General features: G+C 38.3%; 1 protein-coding gene across 2 annotated transcripts in view; it reads right to left on the bottom strand.

Annotated features, from left to right (window-relative positions):
- The window catches only part of POLR3B (RNA polymerase III subunit B), a 115,431-nt gene that overhangs the window by 71,500 nt on the left and 16,469 nt on the right, over positions 1 to 27,462 (bottom strand). The window contains exons 7-12 of one of the 2 annotated variants that reach the window (XM_082850196.1): positions 27,027 to 27,118; positions 25,736 to 25,853; positions 23,961 to 24,069; positions 14,945 to 15,067; positions 9,233 to 9,352; positions 3,918 to 4,052 (exon numbers count right to left, since the gene is read on the bottom strand). In XM_082850196.1, coding sequence (XP_082706322.1) covers positions 3,918 to 4,052; positions 9,233 to 9,352; positions 14,945 to 15,067; positions 23,961 to 24,069; positions 25,736 to 25,853; positions 27,027 to 27,118 — 697 coding nt within the window. The remainder of the gene's footprint in view (positions 1 to 3,917; positions 4,053 to 9,232; positions 9,353 to 14,944; positions 15,068 to 23,960; positions 24,070 to 25,735; positions 25,854 to 27,026; positions 27,119 to 27,462) is intronic. The other variant, XM_082850197.1, reaches the window with a different exon arrangement.

The raw sequence follows: 27,462 nt of genomic DNA, 5'->3' as shown, positions 1-27,462 counted from the left end.
CGAAATTAAATCCAAAACTCTTCCCATGGCCTACGATGCTAGTTCTACAATGTCCTCTTTCACCACCCCTAAACCTCACACTCCAGCCACAATGCTCCTTTTCCAGTTCCTCCAATACAGGCGCTGCCTGGAGATGTATGTTGCTTGTGCGGGTCTCTTGATGGAATGCAGTTCCTGAGGTTGCGTGAGACTGGCTTCTCCTCACTCAAGTCTCAGCTGGAATGTCTGAGGGCTCGGTTTAAAATATATCGCTTTTTCAAAGAGGTCTTTCCTGACCATCCAGAATAAAGTTAACACCCCTTCCCCCAACCAACATCCCAACTCTAGCTCTAATATTAATTAGTCTGTTTTTGGTTTGCCTTAAACACTTATGACCATCTAATATCACATTTATTTACTGTTTACTTGTTCCCTGTTTGTCTCCTCTACCAAAATGTACACTGTTGAGAGCAGGTGCCCCATCAAGTCTCATTCACTATTGTATCTCTGGTGTCTAGTACTTTATCTGGGGACAGAGAGATGAATATGAATGTAAGTGGTTCCTGCCCTCAATGAGTTTACAGCCTAAAGGGGGAAAGAAGCGAGCAGGTAGAGAATTGTACAGCAATTCAGCATGCAAATAAAGACCTAAACAACCGAGCTACTAACTACTCCTGGGGTTCACAGGTGGTTTCAAAGAATGATGAATGCGTAGGAGCCCCTCATGATGGGGAAGGAGAAGGGGAGATAAGGGAGGGGCAACTTGGGCAGAAGACATAACTCAAAGGATGAAAGAGCATCACACTGTTTGGAAAGGAGTGGCTCACCTTAGCATGAGATGAGGCTGGAAAGGTGCACAGGGGCAAGATCATCAAGGACCCTGACAAGCCTGCTAAACAGTCTACACCTGGGGACTTCCCTGGTGGTCCAGTGGTTAAGACTTCACCTTCCAGTGCAGGGGGTGCGGGATCAATCGCTGGTCGGGAAGCTAAGATCCCACATGCCTCGGGGCCAAAAAAAAAAGAGTCTACACCTGGTTCTGTAGAGCAATAAGACTGTGTTTATGAACTTCACAGAGGAGTTTCAGGGGAAGGGCAAACAGGCAGAGAAACAAGCCCTTATACCCCACCTCAACCAGAGAGGCTCAACTTTTATCTGTTTCAATATTGGGATTCTAAGTAAGACTTCATGCTTTAAAAATCTTGAAACTCACACCTGAAGCTCAGGCCTGCTGAGGGATGCTCCCGGGAAATGGACCTGTGCTTCACCGAATCTCACAGTAAATGCTCAGGAATGTGTTGGGATGGCTTTGCACCAGGTAAATAGGCAGGCACCTGGCCAGAGCCTCCAGAACAGACAGATGGGAGGGGCAGGTGAGAATCACAGAAAGCACATAAAAAGATTCAAACATACTAATGCTGTGTTCACTCTTGAGTTGGGACACGTGAATATCTGCTTTATTGAGTCTTAATACACAAACACACATACGTGTTATATATAGTCCTATATACATGAAAATTTTCATAACTAAAAAGCACATACACAAAAGCAGGCATATGTCAAATTCTGTGGCAACACACACATTTAATGATTAAATCCCCACTAAGTAAGCAGACATACTGCTTTGAATATACATTTCACACTAATGAGGACAAAATGTTCCTTTATGTGATTTCTTCTAAAACTGCAAAGTCTGACTCCAAACTTGCCCTTGACAAAGGACCCCAAAGGAGGCCAGAAAACTTAGCATAAATTCACACAGGCCTGAATGTCCACAAGCCACGAGCTTCCAACAGTAAAACTTTAAAAAGCCAGTTAATAAAGATATTTGTATATGCATAGGGTGTCTCTGGAAGGATAGGGGAGATGAAGGGAAAAGTAACCATTACTGGAGGGAGGAACTGAGAACTGGGTCAGGTGAAAGGGTCGGGGGGGTCAGAGTGGGAGAAAGACTCATTTTCACTGTAAACTTCCTTGTAATTGTTTTAAAGTCTTTTTACTGTGCTAATATGTTATGTTAAATGTTTTTTGTTAAATGTTAAATGTTTTAAAAACATTTTTACTGTGTATTATTAGTTTTATTTTAATATCTGCTGCTTTTATAATGTTTACTGTTACATTATATTTTAATCATAACATTGTTCTTTAAAAATTAAAAATACTTGCTTAAATTGGTAAGACAAATAACCACAAGAATGGGGGAAGGAACATCTTACAGTCCAGCTATGGTTGAAAGAACTATACAGAATGTTTCAGCTGTTTGCTGCAAGGAGACAGGATTCAGAGGTTTACGGCCAAGTTAAATGCCTTAAAACAAACAAAAAACAAACATTCTTCAGAGGAATAAAAGAGAATCCCGAGTCTCTACCATTCAACATCCACAATGTCCATCAGGATACAATCCAAGATTGTTACACACATGAAGAAAAAGGAGAACATGACCCATGCTCAAGAGAAAATTTAATCAAGAAATTGATCCGGAGATGATTGATATGTTGGAATTAGACCAGAATTCTAAAACAGCTGTTAAAGTTCAAGGGTGTAAATGAAAATATGGTTGTGATGAATAAACAAACAAGAAATCTCAGTAGAGAAAATATACCCAAATGAAATTTCTACAACTGAAAAATACAATATCTAAACTAAAAACTTAACTGGATGAGTGTAATAGCATATTAGAGACAACATAAGAAAAAGTAAGGGAACCTGAAAATAGATCAGTAGAAATTATCCAATCTGAAAAAGAGAGTAAAATTGAAAAAAAAATCAACAGAGCGTTAATACCAAAGGGCCTAACAATATAATGAGTCAGAAGGAGAAGAAAGAATAGTACAAAAAAGATATTTAAAGAAATAAAGACTAAAAATGTCTCAAATTTGATTAGATATAAATTTACAGACTTAAGAACTTAGTGAGCCTTAAGTAGGATATTAACAGAGACCACCACACCAAGGCACTTTTTTAAAACCAAAGATAGGGACTTCCCTGGTGGCACAGTGGATAAGACTCTGCACTCCCAATGCAGAGGGCCTGGGTTCAATCCCTGGTCAAGGAACTAGATCCCACACACATGCTGCAACTAAGAGTTTGCATGCCACAAGTAAGGAGCCCACCTGCTGCAAACAAGGAGCCCATGTGCTGCAACTAAGGAGCTGGCAAACTGCAACTAAAGAGCCCTGGAGCCACAACTAAGGAGCCTGCCTGCCGCAACTAAGACCCACCACAACTGAGACCCAGTGCAACCAGCCAACCAACCAACTAAATAAATAAAACAGAGAGAAAATATCAAAAGCAGCCAGGTCTATATTCTAGCTGTTTGATTTAAAGGGAATTTCTGATTTAAATGCTGAAACATGAAGTTTCAAAGTTTTAGACACCTGTTACCCAGTTGAAGGGGATACATACTCTCAAAATAAGATAAAATTTATCAGGCTAAGACTGAAAATGAGATAAAAGATGTCCTCACTAACCTACTTCTACTACATCACCAAAAAAGTTAGGGGACTGTTTACTTATTTATTGTCTATCTCTCTCACTAGACTATATGGACTAAGAGAAAAGGGACCTTTGTCTTATTTTCCCTGTATACCAGTTTCTAGAACTATGCCTGGCACACGATAGGAGTTTAATAAATATTTGTTAACTGAATAAATGATATTACTTAAAGCCATACATCATGTCCTACATTAAACAGAATGAGGGTAAACATCTCAAAAAAAGATATAATATAGGTAACACTATTGACATATATAAGAACTAAGAGTTTTCATAGCAATTGTTAAGTCAGAGATAGTAAGTCATGTGTGAATGTTTATACTCCAAATATACAAAACCTATATTCCATTCAACCATCTCTTCCTCCTATCTAAAATGAACACTAAATTAATTTTTATTGAGGAAAATAAAATAAGATTCCTGACATAAAATAATTAAATCACCTGTCCTGCCAACTCCAATCGCTTGTTACCATAATAATCTCTGTCGTCAACTTTATTATCTCCTTGGGCCAGAATTACTCTTCGCACCATCACTGCGGTATAGATACATTTGGCTCGGAAATTGAATTCTTTAACCTGTAATTCAGAAATCAGAGAAAATTTCTGAGACAATGCACATTAAAATTTAAGGTGCCTCAAGAAAACAGTCAATGTTATCATATTTAAATAAGAAAATAATGAACTGTTTTGATTCTCCCCATTCAAAGAAATGCAACTAGTCTATAAACTTCCTGAGAGCTGAGATGATGACTTTTCATCTTTGTACTCAATACCTGTGGTAACTTTTCTTCAAAGATGACCACCATCAACTCCTTCCCTCCCTATATGTTTTATGCCATTCCTTCATTAAGAGGTGGAGTCCATCACCCACTTGGGGTTGGCCTGTAAACTAGAAGTTTCCACTTCCTTTTTCTTAAAGTCCTGAAGTACCATGTGAGAAGTCTAGGAAATTTTGTTGGGGAGAAAAGGGCCACTTGGAAAAGCAATGAGGAGCCAGAGATATGAGTGAAGACGCATCTTGGATGTCCACCCCAGTCGAGCTTTTGGATGACTCCATCCTCAGCTGCTGTCTGTCTGCAACTTCATGAGACCCAAACTGAGAACCTCCTTCCCCACCACCGAGCCCAGTCAAACCAGAGAACCATGAGAGAGAGCAAAAAACTGTTATCTCAAGCCATTAAATTTTGGAAATGTTTCTTATGCAGCAATAAATAACAGGAATGGTATGTTGTCAGGACTCACCAAATATCTATGGAATGAATCAACAGACTGATGAATAAATTTGCTGCAAATGTTCTATTCAATCTTCTCTTCTACAACTGAAATCTACATAAACAAATCTGGCCCAATCAGTAAGTTAAATCAGAACTGGTTAAATCATTGCACTGGTTTGTTTGGGGAGACAAAAACCTTAGGTAACTAGGTAAATTCTTTCTCTACAACCTAAACGATGAGTTCTGAGAGTATGGACTAAGCTTCTGCCAATTCTAAGGAACATTTTATAGGCTTGACTATAGAAAATTCATATTATAAAATTTCTGTTTTACTTTCCTTAATCATTGAGTAAGAGCCCAATGATATCCTATTAAGTTTATCACTGACAGATTAAAGAACAGCAACCGGTCTCCTTCACAGATTCTTCTGTTGCTGCTAAGGAATTACACTAAATGATATAGGATGTTAGAAATTCTGTATGTTTCCAAAAGTTCATTCTCCTTCAAAGGAAGTTTCACGTCTTCATTAGGTCAATTTATCCCCTTTCTATTACTGAGAACTTTAGAATGTGTTAAGAGAAATGTGTTAATTTTGGAATCTGGTAAGAGAAAAAGCAGCCCTAAAAGCTATTTTGTCATCTTGTACTCACAAAACAATTACATCAATAAGAAAGGTTGGAATAAATCTAGATCTTCAAAAAGAAAAGTCTCTGGTCCATCCTCAAACAAACAAATAAACAAACAAAAAAACCCTATAACCCTAACACCAACTACCACAACACTGAGCAGAAGAGCCCAGTCTTTGAGTAGCTATAAGTAATTTACATTCGCAGTTGGTATTTACAAACTGTATGGTCCTCCATTCAGATACATCTAATTTATTTTTTTTTCTGATTTTAATGTGGTGAGTTACATTGAACATGTAACTCTTCTAGTTGTATTTACTTTTTTTGTTAATGAAAAAAATGAAGCAAATTTTCATTAACCAAATTTTCAACTTTTAACAAAGTCCGAATCACGTGTTTAATTTTGCATAAATAGTGGGAGACTCTCTCAAGACGTTTATAAGTAGAAATAAATATGGATATTTACAGCAGATGCCCCACTGCACTTTAAAAGGCACTTGAACATTAACTCATTTTGCCGTTCCCCCCTTTTTAAACTACTATATGCTGAAAAGTAAACCTTAGGTCTAAATTGAAAAAATAAGTTAATACTGAGCCCATTTTTCCTACTGATATGGAGAGTGGGAATCCTTTAATCTAGTAGCTTTTTGGTAGAATGCCAATAATAGTTCCGTTATCCCTTTGTGAACTATCTGAAAGAGGGAGAGAAAAAAGACCTACCAAATGAGCTTGGAACACTGAAACAGAACTGTTACCGCCAAAACTCTGGAGTCCTTTTAATATTATCTTGGAGGAAAAAAGAGGTCTTAGGCATCTTGGGGAAACCCTTAGAGCAGTGGTTTCCAAATTTTAGTGTGCATCATAATTATTGCAGGGCCTGTTAGAACAGATTGCTGGGCCCCACTCCCAGAGAGTCTGACTCAGTATGTCTATGGTAGAGTCCAAGAACTTCTGGCAAGTTCTCAGGTGATGCTGACTCTACTACGTAGTCTGAAAAACTCTCACTTCCAAGGAACTGAGAGGCTGGGCTTCGGAGCCAAAGCCTCAAGTACAAGTGTAGGGACTGCTGAGCATCCTGCCTATCTCTCTCCCTCTATGTAGATACATCTGAACCAGTGCTTTCTACATTTTAGTCATTCAAGTACCACCATCATGATTATTGTCATCTCTCTGTAACACTTAAAGTCCTAATTATTTAATATTTTTGGTCAACTTTAAACAACTCATTTTTAAGTAAGCTTCATCTATACAATAATACCATAAAATCCTAAATATCACAGAAATGGATTTAATGTGCTAGTTGTATTTTTTCTAATAAGTACATAATTATTTAAAGAAAAATGTCCTTACATAATCTAAAATCACCTCTAACAGTATTCTTAGGTAAATACCATCCTAAACCATTCTGGAAAATGAAGGTCTTTTCTTGGTTTATCTATTCTGACTTTACTCCTCACTGGATCATATATAACAAAACTTCTTTTTTTAAAAAATGTATTTATTTTATTTATTTATTTTTGGCTGCGTTGGGTCTTCGTTGCTGCGCAGGGGCTTTCTCTAGTTGCAGTGAGCAGGGGCTACTCTTCATTGCGGTGCACAGGCTTCTCATTGCAGTGGCTTCTCTTGTTGCGGAGCATGGGCTCTAGGCACACAGGCTTCAGTAGTTGTAGCACGCGGGCTCAGCAGTTGTGGCTCACGGGCTTAGTTGCTCCATGGCATGTGGGATTTTCCCAGACCAGGGCTCGAACCCATGTCCCATGTTACGAGGTGGATTCTTAACCACTGTGCCACCAGGGAAGCCCTAACAAAACTATAGAAACGGTAGCTTAGGCCCACTGCAACCACACAAAAGTACCAATGTTCAGCTTTATCAATTTACATAAATAAGTTTTGGTATAGCCAGCATTCTATCAGCTAAGGCTTCTTTAACCAAAAGGTCTCCTCAGCTGTTGTACAAAGCTAAGTGAGGCCCCAATGGAGACGTGATGGCCATGTCTGGGAGCCAGCAAACCATGGAGCTTTATGTGCACCCTATCACTGAATTGGCACAATGGTATTAGTTTCATTGTTCAGATGAGAAAACTGAAGCTTAGAAAAGTTAAGATTTGCCCAAAGTAAATCAGCTAGGAAGTTAAGAAACCCAGTTTGAACCCTTGTCTCTCTGGCTCTGAAGCCCTTGTTATTTCCACTACTCATTTTTGCGTTTTTTTTTTTTTGCAGTACGTGGGCCTCTCACTGTTGTGGCCTCTCCCGTTGCAGAACACAGGCTCCGGATGCGCAGGCTCAGCGGCCATGGCTCACGGGCCCAGCCGCTCCGCGGCATGTGGGATCTTCCCGGACCGGGGCACGAACCCGTGTCCCCTGCATTGGCAGGCGGACTCTCAACCACTGCGCCACCAGGGAAGCCCATAAACTGTTTTTCTAATCACCTAAAATTCAGTTCAGACACAGCTTTAACATTAAGAGTTTTCTAATTCTTTGAATTAGATCAAGGATAAACATAAATGAGTGGCAGCCAAAGGGCAGAATCAGAGACCCATATTATTTGGCTAAGAAGGTGTTTCAAAATAAGAAAACAATCATTAAGATTCAGTTTAGGTGGTCACTGTTCACTTCTGCAGTTCCTTCAACTTTCCTTTATTTATAATCAGCCCCTGAATGTAGTGTCTGCAATCCCTGAATTAGATCATAGTGCATAATACACATGCTAATTCATCAAAAACCAGACTGTTTGGTTAACAAGATAGTCTGACTAACAAATAATTTTATAACTTAGAAAGAGTAGCATATATATTAAATGGGAGTCGGGGAAGAACGACTCTTGCCAACATGGCTGATCTCTGTTTAATTTAAAAAAATAAATATTAAGGGTCAGAAGATGGGATTCTAGCTCTCTCTCTCTCTGACAACTAACCAGCTGGATGACAAGGTAAATCATCTAGCTTTGCCAGACCTGGGCATCTTCACTGTAAGTGAAGGAGGCTGGACAATGTGAACTCTAAAATTCAAGGTCTAGCAGATAAGCCCATCCAATATTTTAATAAGTATCTATGGTAGTGATGGTAACATAACATTGAGAATGTACCTAATGCCTCAGAAATGTACATATAAAAATGGTAAATTTTGGGGACTTCCCAGGTGGCGCAGTGGTTAAGAATCCACCTCGTAACGCAGGGGACACGAGTTTGAGCCCTGGTCCAGGAAGATCCCAGCCTGTGTGCCATAACTACTGAGCCTGCGCTCTAGAGCCCATGAGCCACAACTACTGAGCCCATGTGCCACAACTACTGAGCCCATGTGCCACAACTACTGAAGCCCATGCGCCTAGAGCTCGTGCTCCGCAACAAGAGAAGCCACGACAATGAGTAAGCCCGTGCACCACAACGAAGAGTAGCCCCCGCTCGCCACAACTAGAGGAAGCCTGCACGCAGAAACAAAGACCCAACACAGCCAAAAATAAATACATAAATAAAAAAATTTTTAAAAAAATAGGTAAATTTTATGTTATGTATATTTTACAATTTAAAAAAAAGTATCCATATGGGCAAGGCACTGTAAGCTCGTTTTAAGTTATTTAAAAATATCTAAGACACCATCCCTGTCCTTCAAAAGGAGAAATCTAGTAGCAGTGCTACTATATACATGAATATAAAAAAACTGTAATTTTGGATTGAAAGAAGAACCAAGAGAGAGTAAACATGATGATGATACAATACAGCTAACATTCTCTAAGTACAAATAAACTATTGATAATGGAAGATTATTTCCAGGGCAGTCCACTGGAGAGTCCTCTTTAGGATTCTCTCTTTTCTTAAGGAGCTATACTTTAATTAATGTAAACTTGCATTCAAAATTCTTTAACAGAAATGCACGGACCCCACAATGATCATTATTCAGTTGCAAAGGGGTTACTCACTGGTACATGGGTCAGAATGGTAGAAGCCAGGAGCTCTCTCGCTTCTTCTATTTTGGTTTTCTTTGGTCCACCTCCCCACATCCTTTGCCTTCTTACTTTGTTCCCTATATATTTTAAAGCCTGGAAAAGACAGAATATATTTATAATAATGTTTGAATGACATCATCAGAGAGAATTTGTTAAACTACCCATACATGACACTATTAAGCAAAACAGACAAGGATCCTGGTTATAGAGAAAGCTGGATTGGTCCTAGTCAAAAATCAACATTTGTCATAAACCAATGACAAAGAAGCATTTACATGCTATTTAATATACTGGTTCCCTTTTTATTTTATAATTTGTTTTCTTACTATAAAATTGATACATGATCATTGTAGGAAATTTAGAAAATACAGAGGAAATAGATGTATCAGCCGTCAATCTTCCTCCCAGAGAGCACCACAGTCTATAGTTAATGCTTTGGAGTAGTAGTTTTTCCCCTCAAGAAGGAATTACACCATGTATGACCTCTATCCTGAAATTAACAAAGCACTGCTGAAAGAAAACAAAACCTAAATAAATTGAGGGTTATGCCATTTTCATGGACTGGAACATATAATAGTGTTAAGATGGCTTACTATTAAAATTCTCTCCAAACTGACCAAGAGATATATCATAATTGCTAATTATACTCCTGGCAGGCTTTTTAAAAAACAAAAATTGATTGATTCCAAAATATATATGGAAATGAAAAAGAACAGCCGAAACAATCCTGAAAAAGTCAGATTTCAACTATAAAGCTATAGTAATCAAGACAGTGTGATGTGAGGTTAAGGACAAACGGAAATAAACCAACTTTTATGGTCAATTGATTTTTGACAAAAGTGCCAAAGCAATTCAATGGGCAAAGGAAAGTCTTTCCAATAAATGATGTCAAAACAACTAAATACCCATAAAGTAAAAAATTAACCTTGACCCTTATTTCACACCAAATAGAAAATTAGTTTAAGATGGATTTTAGACATAAACATAAAAAGTAAAACGATAATGCTTCCAGAATAAAACACAGGAGAATATGTTACTGCTCTTGGGGTAGGCAAAGATTTCTTTAAATGGAAATCAATAACCATTAAAAAAAACAAATAAAAACACCCTATTGATAATCAGATTTTATCAAAATTAAAAACTGTTCATCACAGTTAAGATAATGAATAGGGAAGTAATGGGCTGGGAGAAAATGCCTGCAATACATAAACCTGACAAGGGATTTATATCCAGGATATATGTATATATTTTTTTAATTTTAATTTTATATTTATATTTTTTAAAGAGGACTCTGAAATTCAATAATAAAAAGGCAACTCAATAAGGAAAACGAGCGAAAGATTTGGACAGACACCTCACAAAGGAAGTCGATAAGCACATGAAAAAGTGTTCAACATCCTTAGTCATCTGGAAAATGCATGATTAAAACCACAATGAGATACCACCAAACACCCACTACAATAGCTAAAGTTAAAAAAACTGACAACACTGAATGTTGGTGAGGATGTGAAGCAATCAGAACTCTCAGACACAGCTGGGGGGACTGCAAAACGGTACCATCACTTTGGAAAAAGATCTGGCAGTTCCAACTTTATAAAAGTTACATACACAACTGCTTTTTGATCCAGCAATTCTACGCCTAGGTATTTATCCAAGAGAAATGCCAAACTGTTCAGGCAGAGACTTGTACACAAACGTTTACGGCAGTTTTATTCATAACAGGAAAAGAGTGAAACAAACCAAACGTCCATCAACAGGAAAAGATAACAAACTGTGGTATATTCATACAATGGAACACTACTCAGCAATAAAAAGGAACATGGGAATTCCCTGGTGGTCCAGCGGTTAGGACTCTGTGCTTTCACTGCAGGGGTGCAGGTTCAATCCCTAGTTGGGGAACTAAGAACCTGCAAGCTGCACAGTGTGGCCAAATTAAAAAAAAAAAAGACAAAAAAAAAAAAAAACACACAGAAAACAAAAAAAACAATAAAAAGGAACAGACCACATGGATAGATGACATAAAGAGGAACAACTTGGCTGAATCTAAGACAATACGCTCAACAAAAAAAGCTGGACACCAAGAAGTTTACACTGCATAATTCCATATATAAAATTCTAGAACAGGCAAAACTAATCTACGGTGAAGAAATAAGATCAGTGGGGGAAGAAGATAACAGAAGTGAAAACTAACTAGGAGGGGCACGAGGGAACTTTCTGGGGTAATGGAAATATTCTATATCTTATAAAAATTATACAATTAAGATTTGTACTTATCAGTATATATACATTTTACCTAAAAAATGAAATATTAAAAACTAATCAAGTAATAGGTGAGGAGGAGGTAGAGATCTAGATGAAACAAGAAGGGCAAAGTGTTTTTAATTGTTGAAGCTGGGTGATAGGCACATGGGGTTCATAATACTATTCCGTATACTTTGTATATGTTGAAATTTTCCACCAAAAAAAGTTTGAAAAGAAGAGGATAATGTGGTTCTTATTATTTTGTAAAGGCAATGAATGCATTTTTTTTTTTAACTGGTTTTCAGTTAGAAGAAAGGGATGATTCTTTATCCTGGAATTCCTGTCCCCAGTTACCTGCCTGGGAAATTTCTTCTCCATGCTGCAAAACCTAGATCGGGTATCACTTCCTCTTTGAAGCCTTTCCTAACCACACTCCTTTCTCTGTGCTATTTTAATTTCTTATGTATAAAGAATTGAGTACTTCCATTCATGTTCAGATCACACTATATTTTAATTGTCTATTTACCTGTATGGCTCTCTTACTAGATGACATGTCATCTTCTTCCTCGATTCCTAACAACTAAAATAGTGCCTAGAACTAAATGGAACTCCTCTGTTAAGACTGGACATCAAATCTAGGAATCTTCCCTGGTTAAAAAAAAAGGTCATTTAGAGTGTAAGATAAACTTAAGACCTTTAAAACACAAGCTGCGGGTAACCTAGCAGTAAGTAGTAACTAAGTAACTGACTGAGGCAAGTCAGCAGTTGGTGGGAACCATGAATAGACAGGCACTTCAGTTTTCCCTAAACTGAGCTGTCTTCATTAAATTTTGGTCTTCTAGGGCTTCCCTGGTGGCTCAGTGGTTGAGAGTCCACCTGCCGATGCAGGGGACACGGGTTCGTGTCCCGGTCCGGGAAGATCCCACATGCCGCAGAGCGGCTGGGCCCGTGAGCCATGGCCGCTGAGCCTGCGTGTCCGGAGCCTGTGATCTGCAACGGGAGAGGCCACAACAGTGAGAGGCCTGCGTACCGCAAAAAAAAAAAAAAAAAAAAAAATTTGGTCTTCTAGTTCCCTTGGGAAAGAGGCTAAAGATTCTTCACTTCTTTGAGGAAGAAACAGAGGAACACAGGGGAGCCTGGTATTCTTTCTGATGTAGGAGAAAGTCACCTTTTCCCTAGAATACCTAATAAAGTTGCCAGGGGTTCACAGTATGAGGGTTAGGGTAAGAGCCCAATCTGTTCCAAACAGGCCAAGATGACACCCCTAGTGCATCCTATCCTCCCAAAAAGGTAATAACTAATTTCTTCTCTATTTATCAGAACCGCTGGCAATGAAAATGTAAAACATCCATGACCAATGTAACAGCAAAAAGGCTTTGTGAGCAGAAGTGGAGGAACCACTGAAAAGGGAAGCATTAAAGACAAAACAAAACACAGATTTTAAGCAATCCACTAAAGTGCCATGTCGTCAAAAGTTCTATTACGTAAGATGAAGTGTACTTGCTACATTTTCCATTAGAATAACATAAAATATTCATGTTACCCCAACTCATATGTTCAATTTATCAACCATTTTGCATTACCTGTGCCTCTGTAACCTTTCATCAGTTGCAAATAATTAATCTTTGCTTTAATCCAGCATACAGAGAACAAGCCATCTCAAACTTCTACTTCCTGTTTGTCTTTCTCACATTAGGAACATTTGTCTTTCTTAAGTTAAATAACTGCACATTCTCCTCATCTTTTTTTTTTTTTTTTTTTTTTTGCGGTACGCAGGCCTCTCACTGTTATGGCCTCTCCCATTGCAGAGCACAGGCTCTGGACGCGCAGGCTCAGTGGCTATGGCTCACGGGCCCAGCTGCTCCGCGGCATGTGGGATCTTCCCGGACCGGGGCATGAACCCGCGTCCCCTGCGTCGGCAGGCAGACTCTCAACCACTGCGCCACCAGGGAAGCCCCTCTCCTCATCTTTTAACTGAACTTTTCTAGTTCCGTTAACTAAAATTTTCTGTCAGTACCTATTTAAGAGAAATAAATGAATGATTTTCCAACCCACTGTTTAACCCCTGCTCAAAGAGCTTTACAGTGAAAAGGCTATCTGACCGACAATGATGTTTGTAATAAATGAATAATGGATCTCACTGAATCCACGGGGGTAGCATTAAGGTAAATCGTTCTTCCAAGGCATTATATAGCTTTAAAGCATACAGTGCATCTTCCAAAATTGAGCCAATTCCTCGGTGTTTCTTAACGTTTTCTCTTCACGTTCTTGGAGACCCTGGACAATGTAATTTCAGTTTATAACAAAAATGCATATTCACTAAATATTTCACTTTCGATGAAGAGCAAAATTAGAATCTCCTAAATCCAAACAACTTTTCCTGATGCTGCCTGCCTGATAACTAGAGGTGACTGTTAATTAACTACAGAAAAAGAAGGCAGTGATAAGAATAATCCCTACTGATTTGTGCTTTTGAATTATATGTACTCACATATGACAACCAACCTTCCTAAATGTTTGGCTCAGTCTATGAAAATATCAAGACTGGTTTGACTTTTCAGAACACATACTAACAGATATAAGATGCTATCTCTAATAATATCCTGGGTGACAAGAAAAAAGCAGCATGGAATTTATACCTCGTAAGCAACCCAGAGAACAGACAATATATGTATGGATATATAAGAACTGTCCATTGTGCTTCTACAGTAAGGAATTCCTACCTCCCAGGATGACTATGAGGAACGTCACTACTGATGTACACTTAGGAAAGCACTTTACAAATGTATAACTAAAAATCCTAAGTATGGCAATTAGGGCTCCCTGTCACATAGGAAGGGAAGTGCAATTATTTTGATTATGTTTAACATATATACAGTTCCCTAACTTCATCTTTGAGTCTTGTTCTACAATCCACAGGTTCCAACTGGTAGTGCCCAAGGCAGGTCAACGAAGGCTCTGTGGTGGTAAAGGGGTTCTAAACCTGGGTGTTTCTTGCTGGACACACTGGGAATTCAGGAAAAGGGATACAGACCACATACAACTGGATGCTGAAAGCAACTGGAAGTAGGGAATAAAAAAGGAATATTAAAGAGAAACACATAAAAAAAAAAAACCTTCTACACTAGAGTTGCTGTAGTTTAAAAACTTGTATCACTCAGGCAAATAAGGAAAAGAAGAGTAGTTGCTATTCTATCAGAATAAAAGCCTCTTGGTCCCCCCGCTTCTAAGTTACACACCAAAGGCTGATAATTTGTCTAGGCAAACTCCTTCCTCCAATCCCTCAGATAATGAGTCAAAAAGCTTCTCTACCACTCCTCCCATCTCCCCAACATCCTCCCCAAACCTATACCCTTAAAAGTCACTGCATCTGATGCTTTATCAATGAGCAGCATTAAATCTCCAATTCCCTTTCATAGCAAAGGACAACATGAAAAGACACACCTGCATCTGTGTGAAAATCTGAGCTTTCTGGCACTCTTCCAAACTGGGCCCAAATGCAGCCATCACGTGCTCCTCTGTTCCAATCATCTGCACAATTTCCTGGTCACTCTCAACACCCATGGCCTAGGAAGGAAAGAAAAGATAGAATGAGTGTTGGCTTTGTGTTAACTCACTGACATTTGCTTATGCTAATTTGGCATTGTTTGTGGGTATTACTTCTAAGCAAAAGCTAGCTCTTTTCTCAGAAACGGTGCCACCTGGCATTGGCAGCCATAGCCCAAGCTGCAGAAGAACCTGAAACAGAAATTTTGATTAGGAAGAGGAAAACAAACATTCTCAAGCACTTTTTGTATGTGTACTGTCTTCTATAATTTAAAGTATCCTATGATTTTCATCATGAGAAAGAAGTAGGGAGGTATAGTGGAGACACTGGTCACAGTTAAAGGCAAACTGAAAAAAAAACAAAACAGGCAAAGAGCAGTAAATCAGAAAATATGCACGGCTGAAAATAAACAGAACCCCGGTTAGTTCTGCCACAAGATTAATTTCTCTGAGAACTGTCAAATCATGCACCTTCAGGCTAAAAGAATCTTTCTTAACGGATGTTTTACTTCACTATTCTAGAGATATCAAGCTCTACTTAATGCAGGTTTTTAAAGAGATTTTTATAAAACCAAGAACACACTTAGGTTTAAGAAACCCACTTATCTTTTTTTTTTTTTTTCTGCAGTACACGGGCCTCTCACTGTTGTGGCCTCTCCCACTGTGGAGCACAGGCTCCGGACGCGCAGGCTCAGCGGCCATGGCTCACGGGCCCAGCCGCTCCGCGGCATGTGGGATCTTCCCGGACCGGGGCACGAACCCGTGTCCCGTGCATTGGCAAGCGGACTCTCAACCACTGCGCCACCAGGGAAGCCCAAACCCACTTATCTTTAAGTGTTTCAAGGTGGCAGCCGGCAACGCAGGTCCTTGTAGATTCCATATGGTACTAAGGCTTACTCCTTCACACATTTGCCTGGCATTCTGCCGTATCAAGAAATACAGCATAATCTCAGTAAACCTCTCTTGGCAGAGGAGTGAAGGGGAAAGTTATGTCTGCATTAAAATTCTTCCTTTAGCTACACAGAGAAAAGAGAACCAGAGGTACTTGTCTAGTTAAACTTTAATGATCTAGTTCTCAGTTCTTCTCCACACACACGAGAGAGAGAGAAGGAAAAAGGAATTTTGAGTCCGATGCAGAACATGGAGAACATGAACCTGAGTACAACAGAAAGGGAACCTCTCCAAAGCCAAGAGAGAATGTCAACAACAGGCGTGACAACCGCTATTACACGTCACCTCCTCCACCCCAGTTTCTTCATTTGTCACGACAGGGCACAACCAGGCCCCTTCCAGCTCAACATTCTACAGCTCTACATTTGAATTTTAGTAGTCTGTATCTTAAAATTCGATTTGGACACCTCAGGATCAGATGTAAGCTTATTTAAAGTTTTGAAGCTTTGGGGGGCAGTTAAATAGATGCTATGTCCCTTTCAGGCCAACTGTGATGGTTTTGAAAATGTTCACGAATTCTTTGACACTCTCTTCAAAAGGTAAAGACTAATTCTCCTCCCCTTGAGGGTGGGCTAAACTTAATGACTCATTTATACAGAAAAGGTGGAAAAGACTGCATGACTCTGGAGCCTCGGTCATGGAAGGCACTGCCGCTTCCTGCTGGCTCCCTTGTGGCAGCCGGCAGCCATGTCATGGAGACACTCAAGCATCCATGGAAGGTCCAGTGGTGAGGAGCAGAGGCTCTTACCCCGATGGTGAGCCACCCTGTAGCTCCAGTCATTCGGTCTTCAGACCACTGTAGCCCTGGCTGACACCTCGACGCATGAACGACCCTGAGCCAGAAGCACTCAGCCAAGCAATGCCCTCACCCCTCACCAACAGAGACTCTGCTGTAATTTGTTATTCAGCACAGATAACTAATAGACCAACTTTGGGAATTAAATCTACTGAACTTAAAAAAATATATTTTAAGTGTATAACTTGTTTTGTTCAAAAAAAGTTTTGTTTAGTGAACAAATAAAGAAGTTCTAAGGATACAGATCTCTTTTTTGTATGTTAATTTTCATGTTTTCTTAATCTCTGATACGATGTACTTATTCAAATGGACACTAGACACCAACTCCAAAAATTACACAAATTCATTAAGACATTTAGCCTTTCATGGATTAAAGAAGAAAGCAGTCCTAAAAAATTATCGGTTCTAATTTTTAAACAAATGAAAACCAACAACAAAAAACTGGATTATCCTTTGACCAAACACACTGAGTTGCAGCTACTCCAATGGTGATGGCGTATCTGTAGAACCATCTGCACTTCCTCCTTGGTCTGCCAAGTAGCCACTCAGAAACATCAGATGAGAATACTTCTCTGTGAAAAGCTAAATAGAATATAAGTTAATTTTTACTTGTCAATCTCTCAAAATAATGTTATATGGGTTTCAATGGAACCAAAACATTTTTTTAAAAAATACTAAGGCAATAGTTTGCAGTCACCTTCTCTAAAACCTTTGATGTGAAACTTTGTAACTAATGCACCTCCCTTCTCAGAAGAAAGCCAGAACACTAAAAAGAGACCTATATAGCAGGGGTCCCCAACTCCCGGGCTGTGGACCGGTACCGGTCTTGACCTGTTAGGAACCGAGCCGCACAGCAGGAAGTGAGCGGCAGGCGAGCGAGCGAAGCTTCATCTGCCACTCCGCATCACTCCCCATCGCTCGTATTACCGCCTGGACCATCCCCCCTGCCGCCCCATCCATGGAAAAACTGTCTTCCACGACACTGGTCCCTGGTGCCAAAAAGGTTTGGGACTGCTGCTATACAGGAGAGATGGCAAACCAAGCAGCAGGAAAAAGTCTCACTAAAACATAAATAGAATCCTAGAGTTGAAATGGCAGTGGCTTTCTGGTTGAGCCCCCTTTCTTTAGGCAAGCTAACATCTAAATCATCTGAATGCCACCTATATTAACTTAATACTGGTTAGTTCAGTAATCTCCAAGTAAAAAAGACTATATACTTGATTGCCTCTTTTGGTGTTTAATAATGAAAAAGTCCTTCCTTATTTGACATATGGATGGTCACTTCAAGTTGTCCTGATGCTGATCTAGGCAGTAATTATATAATTGCACAGAACTCTTGAGTGGCCTAACGTGAATCTAAACAGACTGAGGCCTACCAAATATTTCTAAGTTATGAAGCAAAGATATGCCAAGCACACAGTAAATGACACCATATGTGCATAAAGAATGATCAGTGGCAAAGCTTTGCTCTAAAAGGCCTAAACTCTTCCTATAACAGATCACTGAAATACAGGGTGATAACTCAGTCAGGTGCTCCAGCTCCAAAGATGGAACTGACTTTATGACTATTTAGCCTTTGGAAGTCACAGCTACAAATAAATGACATATTGCTATGGAAATGACAGCAAAATGCCCAACCAGTTTGCTTTACAGACATAATTCAGACATCTGAAAACTAGCTTTATATGGAACTCTTTGTACTCCAGATATCTGAAATCATTTCACCTAACTAATAAGTCAAAAGTGAATGCTGGAGAAGGTGTGGAGAAAAGGGAACACTCTTGCACTGCTGGTGGGAACGTGAATTGGTACAGCCACTATGGAGAACAGTATGGAGGTTCCTTAAAAAACTCCAAATAGAACTACCATATGACCCAGCAATCCCACTACTGGGCATATACCCTGAGAAAACCATAATTCAAAAAGAGCCATGTACCCAAATGTTCATTGCAGCTCTATTTACAATAGCCCGGAGATGGAAACAACCTAAGTGTCCATCATCGGATGAATGGATAAAGAAGATATGGCACATATATACAATGGAATATTACTCAGCCATAAAAAGAAACGAAATTGAGCTATTTGTAATGAGGTGGATAGACCTAGAGACTGTCATACAGAGTGAAGTAAGTCAGAAAGAGAAAGACAAATAGTGTATGCTAACACATATATATGGAATCTAAGAAAAAAAAATGTCATGAAGAACCTAGGGGTAAGACAGGAATAAAGACACAGACCTACTAGAGAATGGACTTGAGGATATGGGGAGGGGGAAGGGTAAGCTGTGACAAAGTGAGAGAGTGGCATGGACATATATATACACTACCAAACGTAAGGTAGATAGCTAGTGGGAAGCAGCCGCATAGCACAGGGAGATTAGCTTGGTGCTTTGTGACTGCCTGGAGGGGTGGGATAGGGAGGGTGGGAGGGAGGGAGATGCAAGAGGGAGGAGATATGGGAACATATGTATATGTATAACTGATTCACTTTGTTATAAAGCAGAAACTAACAAACCATTGTAAAACAATTATACTCCAATAAAGATGTAAAAAATAAAATAAAAATTTTTTTAAAAAGTGAATGCTATTCAATAACCTTATGAAAAAATAGCAGAGATAATACGTTTCAGCAGAAGGTCACCCAGTCTGGTGATCAGCAATAAGAACAAAAATAAGGGGAAGTGCTCTTTAAAAAGTGGCAGGAAGTCTTCTCCTTGGATATCCACTAAGTATGACTAAAAGTGTGATTTTTAGAGACAGAAAGAAGAATACTAATGAGCAGAAGAGAATGATATGTAAGCTAACCATGACATGTTGACACATATTACGTGAAGAAGGAAAACGGGTAAGTTGTTAAAATACCTAACATTCAGAAATCACTTATTTTTCTTTAAAGTAGACAGAAGTCAACCTATCAATACCAAAAGCAGTTCTAGCAGATAATAAAAGAACTGTGATGGCCCACTTTAACTTTGTTATTTTTTTCTCTTTAAAGATCAAAAATCTCAATATAATACAATGCCGTTATTTGTCCTCTCTTCCATAAAAATTTTCAAACTACAGATGCCATCATAGTGCAACTGTTGAATACTGACGGATACAAATGTAAAGTAGGGAAGATTCATGGGCAGGAGAACGTCTGTAGTGATTCAAGTCCATTAATAAGGCTGATCTAGGCCTTAAAAGCTTTATCCGTCATATTCAGACTCAGCGTGGAGTCTGGAAACCCTGCTGATTCTGTCACTTTTAGCCAATTGTTGGCTACAATCAACAACCATCAAGTCCTAATAACTGTCAAGGTCTCTGTTAGGGCCACACAACACAAAAAGAGAAATGATGTGACTTTTCTCGTATCCTACTTTATTTTCCGGGGCTTCTGAGAACTTAGTAAAAAGAAATAGCATTGTCTTTCTATGCAGTCTACTGTTCAAAATATATATTATCTCATTTGCTCTTCAAACAACCCCCTTAGGTGAAATGCTCACTTGGATAACTAACTAGATATAGTTATCCAAGACTCCGGAAGATTGGGAAATCTGCCCAAGGACACATAGCTAATAAGTGGAGAGGCTGGAAATCAACCTAGATCAGTCTGATTCTAAGATACCAATATTCTATGCTCCCTCCCAGATGCGAAAGTCTCAAGAGTGGTTATCAAACAAGTTTATTAAAACATCCCTATTGTGGGAGACCAAAAAAATGACTATATGTGACCAATGAATTTAATCAATTTACTTGAACTGAAAATTTCTAAATATTTATTTTAATTCATATATACTGCTGATTAAAATGTAATGAATACGTTTCGGGAGAAAAATTTAATGACATGCACCAAGTTTCTAAAAAGATATATAATCCCATGCCCAGGAATCAAGTCTCACAAAATAATCAGCAACATGCACAAACATGTATGTACAAGGACTCCCAGAGTTGTGTATAAGAGTGAAAACTTAGGGGAAAAAAACGACATGTAAATGTCACACTATAGGAATTTGCTTAATAGATTATACCACATACACACATTCTATAATACAATACCTACTAAAAATAATGATGTGGATTTTATTAATAGATGAGGAAAGCTAGTCACAATTCATTGTTAAATGAAAAAAATAAAATAAAATCAATGTGTATATTACAAAAGCAAAGGAAAAAAGGTCTTGAAAAAAATATATCCAAAAAAGTACTTATACTTTTTAGTGGCTTTCTGAATTTTTACAATGCAAGGACTATTTTATAATCAGAAAGGGAGAAGTTTGAAATCTCAACTACTGGCTACATAAAAATGCACACTGTAAATTTACAGCACCATTCTAAAAAGGATTTAATAAGTCATCTATAAATATATGTATACATTTACAACATAATATTAAACAAATTTGACAGAAGAAACTGTCTTATCAAACTTTTGTCAACTAGTCAAAAAAAGTATTTAATAAAGATTTTCTGGTTTTAAGGCATGCATGTATCTAGTGATCCATTTTCCATATGAGTGATATAAGATTATCTGCATTATAATTAATTCATAATTTCTGGTCTAAGGAAAGCAGTCCTATGCACCTTCAAGCATTGAAACCATCCATAAAAGTCCTTCTGATGCATGGTAACATACTGCCCTCTGCTGGAGACGTAATTTTACACAGATAAAATTTTCGTTATCCACTAAATCCCACTATGTACACAAGATACTGCGCTGAGCACTGTGGGATCCCTATAAAAAAAAGACAAAATTACTTTGCCTTTTACAAAAATTATAATTACAAAAAATATAAACTTTGAAGAAAGGTAATAAAAAAGTAAATTTAAGAATTCTCTCTGCCCCCCCACCAATATAATGGTACTGCTATTACGATCATCATCATCATTCTAAAAAGAAAATAAATGGCATCATCTCACTTAGAGAACTCAAAAGCACATTAAGCTATACTAAGCATTAAAAAAATTTCCTACAACCTCCTTCTTGTAATTGCTTTTAGAATACAGATATGTCCTGAGTTAATGAACCTGACTTGTCAATATCCATTCAACACCTATGAACAACTGGCGGCTTATCAACCTCTAAAATTATCTGAATTACCCAGTATCTTTCAGTAATTCCTCAAATAACCTGAGCTCTTTATTTCAATCAACCTAGTTGTCAAGATTCATTTTATACCCATATACCTCATGTTCTACAAAGTTGCTGCAAACACTGAATTAGTGAACAGTGAAACATTGTTCCCAGGAGAAACGCAGAGTTAGGTTCTTGTGAGCCTCTGGTTACACTTTCTTCAACTGATCAGTACAGAACCTTGTTTTATGTGTGTTCTGTTTAAAGACATCTTATTTAATATACATCATCGTCGACTCATTAACACTGCGATTGCATTCAGCAGCACTGTAACTCATTCCTGAATGAAGCTTACCTAACACACACGTTTTCCCCCGTAAGGCACACTGCAGCCTTCTTGTGATTAGAAACACTACACAGCATGTCAGCACCATGCCTGGGCCCATTTTAAATGACAAGATCGCTTACAAAAAGCACAAAAATTTGAAAAACATGGCACTAAATAGACTGCAAAAAGGGCGTTTGTTTGTAGTACGAGAGCTGAAATGAGAAGGCAGGGTAGCCCCATGTTTGATCTCAGCTGGGAATGTACGAGTTTGGTGACTCGAATTTTTCACTGCTCTGTGCCTGCACGTGTCTGTGAATAACAGTAAAATCACACCACACATGATGATTTGGGGGTTACAAATAAATTTTAGCAAGTAGGAGAATTGCCAAATACAGAATCTGCAATTACTGAGCATCAACTGTATCACATAATGTTGACTATTTTTCTGTTTGATTAATGACTAATACTACAAATAACCATTCATAGCATATGTATAATATTTAAGTCGCAGAGCAGGCTAAATGGGCCACTATTATCTGAGAATTATCTGAGAAGACTATACCATTTAAATATTATTTCTATGGGAAAATGTCTTTTGGGTTCTAAGTCAACAATTCACAAACAAGATAAATCAGCTTTAAAGATTCGTGTATATGAAGAAATTCACCAGAATCCTGAAGTCCATACAAAAGAACAAAAAACTTGGTCCATATTCTCTGACCTAGAAAATTCCACTGCTAGGAACTTAGCCTACAGATATCCTTGCCCTGTATAAAATATTACAGCAGCTCTGTAATAGTAAGAGCTGTATATGTCCACTGATAAGGGAATGGATAAATAAATTATGGTACACCCATAAATGGAACCCTTGGTTAAAAAGAACATGGTAGGGCTTCCCTGGTGGCGCAGTGGTTAAGAATCTGCCTGCCAATGCAGGGGACATGGGTTTGAGCCCTGGTCCGGGAAGATCCCACATGCCATGGAGCAACTAAGCCTGTCCGCCACAACTACTGAGCCTGCACTATAGGGCCCGAGAGCCACAACTACTGAGCCCACGTGCCTAGAGCCCGTGCTCTGCAACAAGTAGTTGTGGCACTACTGAAGCCCGCGTGCCTAGAGCCCGTGCTCTGCAACAAGAGAAGATACCACAATGAGAAGCCCGCGCACTGCAATGAAGAGTAGCCCCCACTCGCCAGAACTAGAGAAAGCCTGTGCGCAGCAACAAAGACCCAACACAGCCATACATACATACATACATACATAAATTTATTTATTTATTTTTAAAAAAAAGAACATGGTAGCTCTGTATGAACTAATATAACACTATCTCCAAGATGTAAGTTACAAAAAAGAAAACAAGCTAAGTGCAAAATAGTGTGCAATGTATGTTAAGTAAAAAAAACAGAAAAGAAACCTACTACGTACTCATGTGCTGTATATGCACAGACTATCTCTAGAGAGATGCACAAGTAACCAGTAGCAGTGGTATCCTTTGGTAGGATAACTGCAGTTAGGTACAGGTGGGTGGGAGGCTTACTAATCACTGTATACCCTTTTGTACCTTTGGAATTCTTTACCATGTATCTATTAAAAAAAACAAAATAGATCACTACTTTTAAAAGTACCTGAACCCCAGCCTTATTAGCTTTCAATTTTAAATACTGACAGCTTCTCTATGCCACAAATCTTTTTATTCTTAGGACTCCTTATGCTCCAAATTTCTAATTACATATGAAAATAAACCATAAAAAGAATTCTTTATAATTTTCAGTAGATACCTGCAGCCTCACCTTAAATATGATGACAATGGGTATATCTTCTGACAAAGTATTATGCCTCAAGTAAAATCGTCCTTGTTTCACAGCCATATTAGTTCTGCTTTTTTTCTCATGGGTAGAGCTGTAAGGAAACACAAGCTGGTTAAACTACATCCCCACTTAGTTCCAAGCTAGTTAATATGCAGTAGCAAATGACCACCAATCAATAAGATTCAATTGATCAACAACGATCAATAAGGTCCTTCCAAATAGGTGTCTTTTTACACAACTCCTCTCCTGCCTCCACCGCCACTTCCATCAACATTTTAAAACACCAGAATTGTTTCTTTAGCTTTGAGATTATGGTGGAAGTTTTATGCGTGAATGAGTGACAATCACCAATTCATTTTGACCTACTTCACTTTGATTCCACCTGAATTGCTTTGGTCTAGTGTGGGATATATCTCTGATCAATTTTATACATTTGAAATGAAAAACTTCAAAATGAGCCTACACTATAATGGGAAAACTACACGGAAATGAATAAATACTATGAGTTTTTAAACTAATAATCCAATAAAATATACCTACAATCTTGGCATACAGTGAAGCTAAAAGAAACTAAGGAATCTCCTTCTATTGATCTGTTAGCTGTAATTTTCCTAGTGGATTTAAAAACATTTCCAAGCCTTAATCAACCACAATAATAACACATACTGATCACCCACTACATGCTGTGTGCACTGTTACTCACTCTACTTACACTAGCTCTAATCTCCTACATACTAAGACTTATTTCGAAGTGTTGCCCCCAAATCACATACGAGGAAACCAAGGCTTAGAGAAGCTAAGTAACTACTCCCCCAACTAGCTCATAGCTAGTAAACAACTGTGGGATTCAAGTCCTGATTGCCCTGGCTTCAAAAGCTGCGTACAACAGGAAGATGTGGCTTGCAGAATTATTAGATCTGGATTCAAATGCTGGCTTCCTCAAGATCGATGTCACCCTGTGCTCAAGGCCTGTTACTCAGATGGAAATAACAGCACTTATCTTGGAGGGCTGAGGTGACAATTAAATATATATAAAGCACCTAGTACACTGCCTGGCTCCTAGTAACTGCTCAATAAATGGGCACTATTGTTAGCTGCCTCTCCACCAGAAAGGAAAAATGCAGAAACTCTAAGCCAAGCTGTTCACTGTAGGTTGTCAGAAGAGAAACTCTACTGCATACTGACATTTTAACTATGCCACATTTTTTTATTCCCAGAACTCATTAACATCCAAATTTCAAATGACATAATAATAAATCAGAGAAAAGAAGTTACAGGAGTGATATAAGGGATACTGTTGTAGAAAAATGAGTACACTATGAAGGAGGCTGGTCTAACAATACAATGTTAAGTATATGATATACAATTCATTAAGTATAAAATAGTCTCTGATTATATCAGAGTAGGAATACATATGTAAAATGGTGAAAAGACTGAAAAGGCACATGAAGAACTAAAGAGTGTTTTTTAAATTTCTTTTTTAAAAGTTCCTTTAATGCTACAGATTAACATAAAGTCCAACTTGAATAAAATAACTAATGGCCTTTTGAGCAATGTCTCACACTTTCATCGCTGGAAATTTTAAATCAATACTCTATGCTTACAGACTTACACAATTAATTGAATGCAGATAGTTTAACTATCGCACTGCCTGTTATTGGAGAGAAATAACTGGCTACCTCCGTATTGAACGATAATCATCTGACACTACTGGAATGATCAATATTTCTTAAGAACACCATCCCTGCTATCCATACCTGGTAACTGAAGCACCCACAGCACCTTTTCTGTCAGCCTCCACGATGATCCTGTTCTTAGACAGCTGCTCTTGGATAAGAATAACTTTTTCTACTCCTTTAACAATGAAGTAGCCCCCTGCCCAAGGGAAACAAGAAAGGTGTCACCAGCTATTCCTCCAATAGTGTGATCTAGTAATGGCAGTGATCTCCTGATCACTCTTCCATCACCTCACGGTGCTGGCCATCACTCAGTTCGAAGGGGTTTGTCAATACTGTTTTACGAATTGGTAATAGTCTCAGCACATGATTTTATGCAAATGAACCACAAGATGATAAACTTCTTGAAGACAAGGAACGTATCTTATTGGTCTATGGATCACCAGCAGCTGACATATATGAGAGGTGAATGAAAAAATGTTAAATAAATTAGTCTTCAGATTTTATAAGCACAGAATTAACTGACAATCTTCAATATAAGCTAAAATTTCTCTTAGTTTTCTAACAAATCATTGACAATGGCAGATTAAGATTAGGTTTCCAAAATAATATTCGATATTCAATAAAACTCGTAAAACATTATGACATACTTTTGCACATAATTCAGAACAGGATAAAGTGAGACTTAATTTTACCTTCAGGATATAAGCAAAAACAAGGCAATATATTTGACTTATGCAAAATCCTGTTTCTAATAAAGTCACGTTCTTTGTTAACCTCTTTCCAAAACCTTCTGGGATTCTACATCTACGCAAATTTAAAGGAATTAGAGTAGAGCAACTATAAACTAAATCAATGTGAAACATGAATTAAGGAATTAAAAGAACTTTCTGTTAAGTGCTAAGCTTGAAAATTAAAAAAAATACTGCCTAGAAATAAGTACAAAAATATAACTTAAAAAAATTTAAACAGAAGACCTTCATTTTTTGCCTCTATATGGCATTTAAAACAGCCTGAAGTGAGCTACTTGTGACTTTTCAGATGAGGTAGACAAGGAACTTCGTGAGATTACTCTTGAATTTTTAAGCATACCAAAAGAAACCACTGAGCAAAGGGACAAAGGAAAGCCTGATAAACCACAGCAATAAATCAGAACTTGGGGTATTGAAGTTTTAAACTTGAAATAAAAGAGGAAACGGTGTATCTTTTAAAAATACAGACTTTTGCAAAGTTTTACCCAAGTTGACTATAAAGCAGAAAGGCTGGTATCGTTTTTGAGGAAAAGTGGTGAAACAACAGCAAGAGCAAAACAAAAGAAAAAGAAAAAAAAAGAAAAAGGGAAGGGGGCACAAATCCAAGAAATCACACATACCTGGATCTAAAGGACATTCATTCAGTTTGGCAAATTCTGCGGGTGTTTTTCCTGTAAGAACACAGTTTGAACTACGTAGCATTATGGGCATTCTGTTTAAAATAAAACAAAAGAAAATGTCACATACAGGTTGTCACTGGTACAAAAGCTGAGAAGAATACATACTGGGCACTGCACACATCACCAAGGGGTCTGCATTCCTGTCTGACACGCTAGGAAAGTCGGAGGGATGGTATTGCATGAAAGAGCCAAGTGAAATGAAGTATTTCCTCAGGCACACTGCTCTTCTGGTACAGATAACAAAAACTCAAATGTGTGGTTTACTTAAACTTTGCAGACAAGCCTGAGCGAAAGTCACACATGGAAACACTTCATTTGTGGTAAACAAAGTGACTCCCCTTAGGTAGAAACAGCACAATGAATCAAAGTGTAAGGA

This window comes from Leucopleurus acutus (genome assembly GCF_964270905.1).
Source record: "Leucopleurus acutus genome assembly, chromosome: 11".
Taxonomy (NCBI): Eukaryota; Metazoa; Chordata; class Mammalia; order Artiodactyla; family Delphinidae; genus Leucopleurus; species Leucopleurus acutus.
The sequence above is the reverse complement of the archived record's forward strand: the minus strand, read 5'-3'. Positions and strand labels throughout refer to the sequence as shown.